The sequence below is a fragment of the Scyliorhinus torazame genome, chromosome 21 (assembly GCF_047496885.1).
Source record: "Scyliorhinus torazame isolate Kashiwa2021f chromosome 21, sScyTor2.1, whole genome shotgun sequence".
In the NCBI taxonomy this organism is placed as follows: domain Eukaryota; kingdom Metazoa; phylum Chordata; class Chondrichthyes; order Carcharhiniformes; family Scyliorhinidae; genus Scyliorhinus; species Scyliorhinus torazame.
Genome location: NC_092727.1, coordinates 132,345,657 through 132,359,148, shown reverse-complemented (window position 1 = coordinate 132,359,148; position 13,492 = coordinate 132,345,657). Strand labels below are relative to the sequence as shown.

The 13,492-nt window shown below is 44.5% G+C and overlaps 1 protein-coding gene across 2 annotated transcripts in view; it reads left to right on the top strand.

Moving 5' to 3' along the window:
• Positions 1-13,492, top strand: part of LOC140398691 (zinc finger protein Aiolos-like) — a 296,455-nt gene that overhangs the window by 9,132 nt on the left and 273,831 nt on the right. For both annotated transcript variants that reach the window (XM_072487687.1, XM_072487686.1), the window contains exons 2-3: positions 9,926-9,977; positions 11,013-11,129. In XM_072487687.1, coding sequence (XP_072343788.1) covers positions 9,929-9,977; positions 11,013-11,129 — 166 coding nt within the window. In that variant the 5' untranslated portion in view covers positions 9,926-9,928. The remainder of the gene's footprint in view (positions 1-9,925; positions 9,978-11,012; positions 11,130-13,492) is intronic.

The following is a 13,492-nucleotide window of genomic DNA, read 5'->3' as shown; positions in this document are numbered from 1 at the left end:
CTTACCTACTTGTAAGACACTACAATAAAGTTACTGTGAAAATCCTTGTTGCTTGCCTTCTGGAAGTCCATGTAAAAAACATTGACTCCCTCCACTACTGACGTACAGTGGCAGCAATATGTATCATCAAGAAGATGCACTGCAGCAACTCAATAATGTTCCTTCAATAGCACCTTCCAAACCCACAAGCTCTAAGATAAAAGCAAATTACTGTGGATGCTGGAATCTGAAACAAAAAACAAAAATACTGGACAATCTCAGCACGTCTAACAGCATCAGCGGAGAGGGAAGGGAGCTAACTTTTCAAGTCTGGGAGACTCTTTTTCAAAGCTTTGTTACACCCTGTGAACAAATAAATAAAAATTCATATAAAAAACATCCATAGACACTCACCTACCACATTAGTTACCGCCTCAAAAAGTCAACTAGGTTTGTTAGACATGACTTAGCCTTTAGAAATTTATGTTGATGCAAAGATTGATGCACACAGGGCTAATAAGGCATTGAATAAAGCACCAATGCTTCATGGAACAAATTTAAGTAGCTTCCCTCCTGATTTGGCAATCAGAAGTAAATGCTGGTTATTCAGACTCAGCGTGAAGGACGATGCCTAAGTTTAGGTTTTACACAAATTATTTAAATGATGTTGAATTATATATTTAATGTATATGTTTAAATGATGAAGAACAGTGGAGGTCTAGAGAGACCTAGAGGTGTCGGCATATAGATCACTAAAATATAATAATCAAGTACAAAAATTAATCAGAAGGTGAATGGAAAGTTAAACTTTATATCAAAAGGGCTAGAATATAATGAGGAGGAGGTTTTGCGAAGCTATACAAAGCCCTGGTTTGACCACATCTCGAGCACTGTATGCAGTTCGGGCATCACACTTCAAAAGGATTAAACTAAAATGATGTTATATTGAATTATAATAAGTGTCTGAATCATGAGATATTAGAAAGCTTTTAAAATGCAAAAGAAAATTCTGATGACTTCTGATCAAAGAGCCCCTAAAATATACCTGTCTGTGCAGGTGTATATTATCCATTGAACTTTTTCCAAATCTAGCCATTTGAAATAAAATATCCCTGAAGCATCACTTTACAGCTTGGTGATTGGATCACGGCACTTGGTCTTTACACAGCCTTTACATGGGGCAACTGCCTCTCACACATGCAGACCTTGTCCCTCACAATCCAGAAACTGTGACTTTCGAGATTTTGATTTCCAGAGCTGTTCCTTCTGCTACAATAATCTGACTGGATTTATGAGGGTCCACGCTACTCTGCCAAAAGACTTTAAAACAGTGAAGATTATCCAGAAAGCAATGGAAATGAAAATTGTGGGATTGTTTGCACAGCCGCTTTTATGACTGGGGATAAGTTGATAATCTGCACAAAGTATGTGTTTGAGTAGTTACTGCTTTTGTGGGAGAGAGTTCCACGCTTTTGTTCCCTCATAATTTCTTTCACAATTGTGATTGTGCAAAACATTACAAATTGATTCTCGATGTACTGATCAGAATTAAATTAAGATCTGGAGTGAAAATCCCAGAGCTAAGTCCTCCTGTTATAATTGACTACAGTGGGGGTGGCAGAGTGGTTAGCACTGCTGCCTCACAGCACCAGGGACCTGGGTTCGATTGGGTTACTGTCTGTGTGGAGTTTTCACGTTCTCTCCAGGTCTGCGGGGGTTTCCTCCGGGTGCTCCAGTTTCTTCTCACTGTCCAAAGATGTACAGGTTAGATGGATTGGCCATGATCAATGCACGGGGTTCTGGGGATAGGGCAAGGGAGTGGGCCTAGGTAGAGTGCTCTTTCGGAGGGTCGTTGCAGACTTGATGGGTCGAATGGCCTCCTTCTGCACTGTAGGAATTCTATGATTCTACAAAATGGGAATATATTCTATAATAGGAATGGGGATGTTTTACTGCAATCATATAGGGCGTGGGTGAGGTCACACCTGGAGTATTGTGGGCAGTTTTGGTGACCTTATCTGAGGAAAGATATTCTTGCTATGGAAGGAGTGTAGCAAAGGTTTAGCAAGCTGATTCCTGGGATGGTGGGACTAAGTTGGTTAGGGTTATAGTAATTGGAGTTTAGGAGAGTGAGAGGGGATCTCATAGAAACTTGTAAAATTCTAACCGGACTAGACAGGGTAGATTCAGAAAGAATGTTCCTGATGGTGGGGAGTCCAGAACTAGGGGACATAGTTTGAGCTCAAGGGGTGAAACCTTTAGGCTTGAGGCGAGGATAAATCTCTTCACCCAGAGAGCGGTGAATCTGTGGAATTCACTCCCACAGAAAGTAGTTGAGGCCAAAACATTGTGTAATTTCAAGAAGGAATTTGATACAGCTCTTGGGGCTAAAGGGTCAAGGGGTATGGGGGAGGATCAGGGTGTTGAACTTGATGATCAGCCATGATCATAATGAATGGTGGAGCAGACTCGAAGGGCCGAATGGCCTCCTCCTATTTTCTATACATGTTTCCATGTATGAATAGCCCAAACCCAATTTCTACAAAAATCTGGCTGAAAGTGCCGTGTTAATGGTTTAAACCATTTCGGACAGAGATGGGGAGACATTTCTTCACACAAAGAGTGGTGAGCCTGTGGAATTAATTACCACAGGAAGTAGTTGATGCTAAAACATTGAATATATTCAAGAGGCGGCTGGATATAGCACTTGGGGAGAATGGGATCAAAGGCTATGGGGAGAAAGCAGGATTAGGCTATTGAGTTGGATGATCAGCCATGATGGTGATGAATGGCGGAGCAGGCTCGAAGGGCAAAAAGGCCTCCTCCTGCTCCCATATTATATGTATCTATGTATATTAAATCCATGTGGCAAAGTGCTTTCTCATGGACCAGTATGACTCAGTCAGAGCATCACTGAACCTTTATGGTACAAAGCCCTGGGCTCCATTCTCTATCTGTGTTGATTTAGTTGATCTGACCTCGGCATTGATCGAACTGGTCCAATTGATCTCGGTATCCTGGAACTGAGAAGAAAAGTGATCTGTTCTTTATCTCCCATCCACATATTTTTGAAAGTACATGAGAATGTTCGGTAAGACCATGATTGGGTTTGGTTGTGATGATCGCTCCTCTTGCCTGGAATACTCTGCCAAGGCACACTGTCCGCACAGACATGAAGAACCGGCACTTGGTGAGGTCGCATTGTCTGACAGGCTTTCAGGAAATTGCTCCCAGTAACCAGCAGCATCTCAGGATCACACAGATGAAAATTCAAGAAAACATTGCCACAGAGGTAAATGTAAATCTTTATTATTGTGACAGAATTTTCATACCTCATTCGCACAAAAATCCGGGCATTAGATTATTCACAGCATTATTATTTGTAACACGTTTGGTTACAATTTTGCTGAAGTTGCTCACAGGTTGTCCTTGCATTGTACGTTTGTAGATTATTTGAATAAAGCAGGCAGGCTGGGTATGAAACATTTGTGGATCCTGCCAGTATTGCAGGCACTGTCTGGCAGCCTATTGGCCCACTTTCACACTAACCCTTAAAGGTTGTAATGACTAATTTTCTGAAGTGATCAGAATATTTTCGCTATATATATTATCCCAGACCTTACGGTAGTTGGGTTAAGGTGGCGATCAGTACACAGTGAAAGAGCTCCTTGAAAATGTCCAACTGTATCCATACTCCCTGAGTGAAGCTGATATGGATGAAGATTTGTGAAGGAACAGACTGCTTCTTACAGTCTTACAAGGAAACCATTCATTCTGGCTCTGTTTACATCCTAACAAGAATCCTTGACATCAGCTGCCTTTTTTCTCTTGTACCATAGCTGTTCTTAAGTTCAAAGCTGTTGGTAGCTGTCTGTGTTAGGCGCTTTGACAAAGGATCATCTGGACTCGAAACTTTCGCTCTTTTCTCCCCACAGATGCTGCCAGACCTGCTGAGATTTTCCAGCATTTTCTCTTTGGCTTCTCTCTTGTGTTATGGGATATGTTGTGTCTCCTCACTGGTCGCTATTAGGCTGCTGTGATATCACCAGACACACAAGGTTCTTCCGGGGGAACTCCTATTTTGATGGTGTTTCACTCACCAAATGATAACACTGACTGAAGGGGCTCTCTATCTATGAATAGCTTGGAAAAAAAACGTACGATTAAAATAAACTTTAATTACCCTCCACCTTCAGTAGAAGGAGGGTGAATTCTGCTCCTTCAGTATAACCCTCTTTAAATTTAATTTTATTTATACAGGACCTGTTGCTGGAGAGTAAGGGGCCATGAGAACCATTTTTGAGTTTAGAATCTTGGTTGTTTGGTTTTAGTAAAGTTTAGCAAATTTAACCAGAAGCTGTTTTCAGAAGTAACCATTAGAATAAGTTAGGAGCAGGCGGAGCAGTAGTCGTGGGTTTAACTCTTTGAGATCTGCAGTTTCATGTTTGCATCAAAACGAAAAACAGAACAACATTTCAGTTGTTACTTTATTCAGAGAGTATTACAGGAATGACATTTCTGTATTCTCAGGGGTTTTAAAACCCACAAAGGAAAATAACACGAGTGGTTGATGGAAGAGACAGGCCATCTGGCCACCTGGCTTTCTATTAGAACATCTTTTGCAGAGGAAGATTGGGCATCAATACTTGCCTATTTTCAACCCTGTATCCCCTGAAGCTGCTAACCGTTGCTGGGTTGTGGTTTAACAGATGACAGTGGGCTTCCAGGAGAATCATAAAGCTATTTAATTATGGGGCACATCATAGCTTCATCCAATCTTGTCTTTTACCCAAATTCACCACCATACACACCCACTCCATGGACACACCCTGCACACAAAAGTCCCCCACCTACACAAACACCAACTCCACACACACCACACCCTTCACATGCACACACCAATGGCTACTACACACAAACATACGCACCACCACACTCATCCCACTTACAAACACTTACACATGCACATATTCTACATCCCGCCCCACGCACACCCACTCCACACCCCATCAAAAACACCCCACATACCAGTCAGCAGCTCACACATCCACCACACCTCCACCCCAACACACAGACATACTCCGCCCAAGTACAAACCCATCCCCCCCCCCCCCACCCCTACCCATACACCCCAGTTACACGCATTCCACACACAAGCAGACCCACCCATGGACATACTCACACCCACATTCCCTCACACACAAACTCGATGCACAGCTATCCCACACGTGGACATACCCCACGCACCCACCTATCCACACGCATACAGGGCTGGATTCTTCTGCCCCACCCACCTCACATCACCACGGCTGGGTGGTGGACCATGTAAAGGTCCACTGACCTCGGGCGGGAATATCTGGTCGCCGGGCAGGCGCGGCCGGGGAATCCCACCCAAACTCTCTGGGATAGAGAATTCCAAAGATTCACAACCATTTGAGTGAAGAAATTTGTCATCATCTCAGTCCTAAAGGATCAACTCCCTTATTCTGGAACAGTACTGTGTTCTAGATTTCCTAGTCAGAGGAAACAGCCTCTCCCTGTCCTCCCTAGCAAACCACTTCTGAATCTTCGATGTTTCAATGAGATTCCCTTTCATCCTTCTAAACTCCAGAGAACATAATCCAATTTACTCAGCCTCTCATCACAGGACAACCCTCTCATCCCAGAGAACATCCAGTGAACCTTTGCTGTACCAACTCTAATACAAGTGCGGCTGCGGACCCAGTCCACCGATTGGCGGGCGGGCGGGATCTGGGGCGGGGGGGGGGGACTATATTGTCAGAGCTGACCCACTGTGTGGGTCCGCTATGTTGAGCGGGGCCACTGCCGGAAGTGCAGGGTCCTGAATCGGCAGCCGGAGCTGCGCGGACTACTCCAGGGTCCTGCTAGCCCCCTTCAAAATGGAGAACCACTCTGGACTTTCTCCAGGAAAATTCAGAGTGATTCGCGCCCGTTTTCCCGTGGGCATGGCGACATAGCCACATTTTCAGAGAATTCCGCCCCTGATGTCAAGTGGAGCAACCTTTATTGCTCTCCCGCTCCAGGGTCACTAGCCAATCATAATGCTCCATTTGTAGCATTGGAGAGATAAGCTAATCCAGCCTCACTTTGAAAAATGGTAATTTACAGAATTCCTCTTGAAGTGGATCATTTAAAAACAAAAACTGAATTTTACACTCAAGAACAATTTGTGGGACTCAAGACGAAATTGACTTTGATCCTGTGAAGCTGAGAGTTTCCTAGCTCTGGAATCGACGCAGGAGAGCTACGTCAGCATCTGTCCTTTTAAGTATCTGGGTTAAGAGGGGAGTGAGTGAGAAACTTCATTATTATCACAGCCAAGTCAGCTGTTTCACAATTTATGGCAAATCCTATTCAACAATTTTTAATAATCAGCATCAATGAGGCTTTTCAACCAACATTCTTGTCTAATCTTTGAATGGCAATCTTCTGGAAAGGCTATCAGGCAGTTCTTCTGCATATTAAGAGTGATCAATAAAAGGAATAGATTTCTGGGGAGGGTAATAATGATGGCAAAAGATGCTGGAATCTTAAGAAAAACAATACAGCATTGTAGGTTCCTACTGATTGGTTATGTAGAGAGTTATAGGCTCATACAGCACAGAAACAGGCCCTTCGGCCCCCATGTCTATGCTGACCATCAATACCAATCTATACTAATCCCATTTACCAGCACTTGGTCCATAGCCTACTATGCTTTGGCGATTTAAGTTCTTGTCCAGATGCTTTTTAAATGCTGTGAGAGTTCCTGTCTCCACCACCCGCTCAGGCAGCTCGTTCCATATTCCCACCACATTCTGGGTGAAAGAATATTTCCTCAAGTCCCCTCTAAACTAATTAACCCAAGCCTTCTGGTCTTAGACACCTCTGCCATGCGGGAAAGATTCTTACAATCTACTCTATCAATGCCTCTCGTAATTTTGTAAACCTCTTATCACATTCCCCCCTCACCATCTTCTGTTCCAGGTAAAGCAAACCCAATCTATTCAGTCACTCCTCGTGGCTGAAACTTTCCATCCCAGGCAACATCCTGGTGAATCTCCTCAGCACGCCCTCCAGTGCAATCATGTCCTTCCAATAGTGTGGCGACCAGAACTGCTCACAATATTCCATCTGTGGCCTAACCAATGTTCTATAAAGTTGTACCAAGACCTCCCTGCTCCTATATTCTATGCCCCGGTTAATGAAGGCAAACATTCCGTGTGCCTTCTTCACCCTATCTCCCTGTGCTGCCACCTTCAGGGATCCATGGGCTAGTACACCAAGATCCCTTTGTTCCTCAATACTCCCTCTGGACCTACCGTTCATTGTGTATATCCTACACTTATTAGACCTTCCAAAATGCATCACCTCACATTTATCAGGATTAAATTCCATCTGTAATTGCTCTGTCCAATTTACCAGCTGATCAATATCAGTCTGTAGCCTAAGACTATCGCCCTCGCTATCCACGCCACCACTAATCTTTGTGTCGTCTGCGAACTTGCTAATTATACCTTCTACATTCACATCCAAGTTGTTAATGTATATAACAAACAGCAGTGATCCCAGCCCCGATCCCTGCGGTACATCGCTGGTCACAGGCTTCAATCTCAAAAACAACCCACTATCAGAGTGTTAACTGGTCAGAACCGATTCTATGATTTTGTGAATGAGCCCCAGTGATGCCACCTTATGGAGCATTTTGAGTGCGTTCATACAGTCTTGAAAAGGTCCTGTGATGTTGAAATGAAGTGTGAAGAATTGTTTCTGCTTACTGTACTGGAACTGCCATTACTGTAAAGGCTTTGATATTGGAGGTAGCTGCCACAGTAATGTTGAGGCAGGCGGTGTCATATTGAAGAATGCTAATAGAGATAAAACTAAGTGATTTTAATTTGAGCTTAAGGTTTTTCCACTGAGTTGACATATATACATGGTAGGTATCCATATCTGCTGAAATCTCTCAGTCCTTTCCTGATTGAGTGTTTTATTTGTTTTCGATTGATCAGGGTGCCGTGGTAATGGTGATTTTATAAAGTCCAATTCCAGTGATGCCCAGAAATAGTATCGACCTGACTCATTCAACCTCTACTCCCAGGCTTCTCTAACTAACCAGCAGTTTAAAAGTGTAAAATACAGGAACAAGCATGACTAATTTGTGACAGTAGATTAGTAAATTTCCATGAATAATTTCAACAGATTCATAAACACGACCAGAAGTGAACAGCAGCAGTGAGGTGAGAGTGACTGCTCCCGACATCAAGGCAGCATTTCACCGATTATGGCATCAAAGAACCGGAGCAAAACTGGAGTCAGTGTGAATCAGGGGGAAACTCTCTGCTGGTTGGAGTCATACCCGGCACAAAATAAGATGATTGTGGTGGTTGGAGGTCAATCATCTCAGGACATTACAGCAGGAGATCCTCAGGGTACTGCCCTAGGCTCAATCATCTTCAGCTGCTTCATCAATGACCTTCCATCATAAGGTCAGACGTTGGGATGTTCGCTGATTGCACAATGTCCAGCACAATTCGTAATTCCTCAGATACTGAATCAGTCTCTGTCCAGATGTAGCAAGACCCGAACAATACCCAGGCTAGGGTTGACAGTGGATCGTGACTTTCATGCCAAACACGGGCCAGGCAATGATCATCTCCAACGAGAGAGGATCTAACCATCACCCCTTGACATTCAGTGTCATTACCACCACTGAATGCCCCACAACCAACATCCTGGGGGTTACCCAGGAAACTGAACTCGACTAGCCATTTCAGTACTGTGGCTACAAGAGCTGGTCAGAGGATCCGAATCCTGCAGTGAGTAACTCACCCCCACCATTTACAAGTCAGGAGTGTGATGGCGCTTGGATGAGTGCAGCTCCAATAAAACCCAAGAGGCTCGACACCATCCTGGACGAAGCAGCCCGTTTGATTGGCACCCCATCCACTACCTTCGACATTCACTCTCTCCGCCACCGAGGCACAGTGACAGAAATGTGGACCATCTACAAGATGCACTGCAGCAACTCGCCAAGGTTCCTTCAAAAGCACCTTCCAAACTGGTAATCTCTACCATTTGAAGGACAACAACAGTAGTTGCATGGAACATCATCACCTGCACGTTCGCCTCAAAGCCATGCACCATCCTGACTTAGAACATAGAACATACAGTGCAGAAGGAGGCCATTCGGCCCATCGAGTCTGCACCGACCCACATTAAGCCCTCACTTCCACCCTATCCCCATAACCCAATAACCCCTCCTAACCTTTTTGGACACTAAGGGCAATTTATCACGGCCAATCCACCTAACCTGCACGTCTTTGGACTGTGGGAGGAAACCGGAGCACCCGGAGGAAACCCACGCAGACACGGGGAGAACGTGCAGACTCCGCACAGACAGTGACCCAGCGGGGATCGAACCTGGGACCCTGGCGCTGTGAAACCACAGTGCTATCCACTTGTGCTACTGTACTGTATCATCATTCCTTCACTGTTGCTCGGTCAGAATAGTGGGATTCCCTCCCTAACAGCACTGGGAATGTACCTACACTACATGGACTTCAGCGGTTCAAGAAAGCAGCTCAACACTTTCGCAAGGGCAATTAGGATTGGGCAAAAATGCTGGCCTGGCCAGCGATGTTCACATCCCATGAATGAATTTTTTAAAATCACAACTATAAAAGCCACAAAAGATTATCAATGAGAGTGTGCATAAATGTATTAATTTACTACTGCAAATAATGGCATTTGTGTTTGTAATTTACATAAAAATTGAGCTAAGCGGCTAAACATTGTTTGTTTTATCATTGTACTGAAATTCCTCAGTTCATTAATGAAGGGATTAACATCTATTTATTGTAGTTAATAATATATTCAGACAATATTTACATTCAAATTGAATTTGTTTCTGAAATTTGGGTGATTTTAATACTTTCTCTTCCAGAATATGTCTGATATGGGAATGGAAGAGATCCAAGAAAAGACTCAACACGAAGGTAATGCTGCCTTTACTTGACTAATAAATCATTCTGGAAGATAATATCAGTTTAGGGCAATCCCAACATGTAATGCCACCTAAGGGAGCAAAGACTTTTAGGAAAGGAAAGGGTGTGCTTACAATTGTAACGTCAGTCCCCTGGGACAATCCTAACTCACTGTCATCTCAAGTTTGGAGGCAATTTGAATCCAGCTGAAAGAAGGCAATTTTAATTTTTCGGAATTAAAATATATTTAAAAGTTGGTAAGTAAAATGACTTTGACCAAAGTGAAATACTGCAGATGCTGGAAATCTGAAATAAAATCAGAAAATGCTGGAAATCGTCACAAGTAAGGTAGCATCTTTGACCTTGGACAGCATGGTGGCACAGTGGGTTAGCACTGCTGCCTCACAGTGCCAGGGCCCCAGGTTCAATTCCAACCTTGGGTAACTGTTTGCGTGGGTTTCCCCCGGGTGCTCCGGTTTCCTCCCACAACCTAATGATGTGCAGATTAGGTGAATTGTCCATGATAAATTGCCCCTTTGTGTCCAGGGATGTGTAGGTTCGGTGGGGTTACGGGGATAGGACGGGGAGTGGGCTACTCTTTTGGAGGATTGGTGCAGACTTGATGGGCTAAATAGCTTCCTTCTGAATTGTAGGGATTCTATGGATCAAAAGTGGATGTAACACACTCTAAGAGGCTGCACGGTGGCGCAGTGGTTAGCACTGCTGCCTCACGGTGCCGAGGACCCAGGTTTGATCCTGGCCCCGGGTCACTGTCCGTGTGGAGTTTGCACATTCTCCCCGTGTCTGCGTGGGTCTCACCCCCACAATCCAAAGATGTGCAGGGTAGGTGGATTGGCCACGCTAAATTGCCCCTTAGTCTTATATTTGCTATCATTTTTGTGCAGATGTTCATTGCATAAGCTTGTAACAGAAGATTTAACTATTTTAGTAATTTTGCTGCTAACAATGTCACCTTGGCTAGCACTTTTAAACCTTTACCATTTACCATTGTAATATATAATCAGGTACGACATTTTTATTGTTTAGATGTTGAGGCAATCCCCACTGTTAGTGAAGCTCCAGATCTTCCAGAGAAGAGCGATGCCTCCGACCCTGTTCAGGAGCCCAATAATCAGGAACAGCTAAACACGGAAGCCGTTATTGGTAAGACAACCAGTTAGACTTTTAGCAGATTATCTTGTCAGATGGTTGCTCCCTGTCAGGCTTTTGATCAGGAAGTTCTTTATGGATCTTTCTTGAGGACTGCCAGTCATCAATGCTGCTATATTGTATAAACAGATGACAAGTCATTTTATTTATGAGGAATGAATTAAACAATACCTGTCCTCTACAGCGTGCTCATACATAGGGCACTCCCAACTAATCGCCCATGTGAAACCTGGTAATACCCAGACTAGGACAGGGTGGTTTTCATAGCCAAATTGGATCCATTGACCTACTGAAATAGGCCTCCAAACTGAAGCACTGGGACTATAGAAGCAACATATTGTGCTTGTTTCCATCAACTTTTTCGACTAAAATCTCTGTTATACATGGACTGACCAGATCCTTCTGCATTGACTTAGACTTTGAACACTTCCCACATCCACAGATGCAAGAGGCAGATAAAGCACATGCTCACATTGGTTTAGCTGTCAGCTTGTTTACCTGGAACAGGTCACCACCAGCCTGAAGGAACCAGAGGCTATAACTTGAGCAGTGCCACTCTGCATCAAGCATGGCAGTCTCTCCGGCTCCCACCACCTGCCGTAGGCATATTGGAAAGATGTTCAGGTTGATAATCAATCTATTTGGCCACATTGTGAACACTTCCTCGGCCTTCAATTTCTAGAGTGGGACTCAAACCCGCAACTTCTAGTTCAGAGGCAGGCACTCCACCCACTGCACCACAAAACCTATCACCATCAGTGTTGAATCAGGTTAAAATGAGTTATTTCTACTGCACTGGTACTAGAATAAATCCACAATTATGAAAATAAAAAGTACATTTCACCTAGTGATGCGAACTGATCTCACAAGATGATTGACACTGACTTCCTGACCTAAAATAATAACATTTATGAGGGAGAAATTTGTTCCAGTAGCGTCACTTCTAACGCTGCGGACTGCATCGCTCGTGGCGCTGTCTTCACCTGGGGAATCAGTCTGTGTAGCACCACTAGAAATAGGTAGTGGATGAATGTGTTTATCCTGTTATTAATGTTTAAATTAACACATACGCAATGTGGAAGCAGCAAAGTTAATATTGAATCTTGGTTTGATCACACTTAGAATATGGCACTGTGTCAGGTCTCTATATTACTAAAATTACGGATGAAGGAGCTGCGCTCCGAAAGCTAGTGATTCGAAAGAAACCTGCGGCATCCCCACATCATATTAATAAAAAGATATAGAAGTGCTGGAGAAGATGCAAAAAACATTTTGGACGCGATCCAATGGCCACGTTGCGCCCAAAAAGCAGCTCACCGCTGCACATCGTGGCTGATAAAAACCGGGGAATCCCGCTCCCAGGATCTACCTGGTTCGCAACACCTCGTGAGATCGAACACGATCTCGCGAGACATTGCGATGTAAATCCCGCCCATTGTGGACAGGGTCATCTTTTGGCAAATCTGCATGTTAGAGTGAGATAGCTAGTCTCATTCCAATGTGCAGATTCCCAATGTACCTTAGGCTTTGCAATTCGTCCCCTTTGCCTCAGAGACCTCAAGCAAGCACCATTCAGCCTAGTCTCCATAAATGGGGACCAGACAGAATGACACTCATGGAGGTCTCCCCGGTAATCGGATGCCCCCAGCTTCATGACCTTTGGGCAGGGGGGTGCTCTGGCACTGCTGGTGCTACTGTGGCATCTTGGCAGTGCCAGCCTGGCACCTTGCCAGTGCCACCTGTTTGCCAGCCTGGCACTGCCAAGGTGCCAAGCTGGCATTTTTTGTGCATGCATTGGGCCAGGGGTGCCCTGCATGGGTGTTGGCCGGGTGCGGGGACCTTCCCATAGTGCGTTCAGGCAGGGTTGGGTGGTGGGGGGTTGCTTTGGGAACCTTGGAGATGGGAACGCCATTTATAAATGGCATCCCAATCTCTCGCTACACTGGGGACATCTGGCGTACGGAGCACCTCAGTGTATAAAACGGGGCCCTGTGCAGCCTCAGCCGTGAGTTCCCCGCTGATTCCCCTTATACGACGCGAGTCACGTTATATAGTCACGTGTTTCTCAGCACTGCGAGCGCTGGGAAACGTGGCTGTACAACTTGAATTGCGATTGGACTTTGTTCCTATTTAAACTTCTCGGCCTTTTGGCTAAGATGAAGTGTCAGATCGAGCCCAAGATGAGGTGCAATGTCTTTTCTTGTCAGCTTGGATGTTGTATGTCTTCCTTGTGGAAACCATGAGTTGGGTTCAATTTGAATTGTTTTTTGTAGCAAGCAATGAGATGGATTATGGGTTTTCCCTCTCCACTCTGCGCATTGGCTTTGTAACTTTGAGGATGGGATAAAAACATTTTT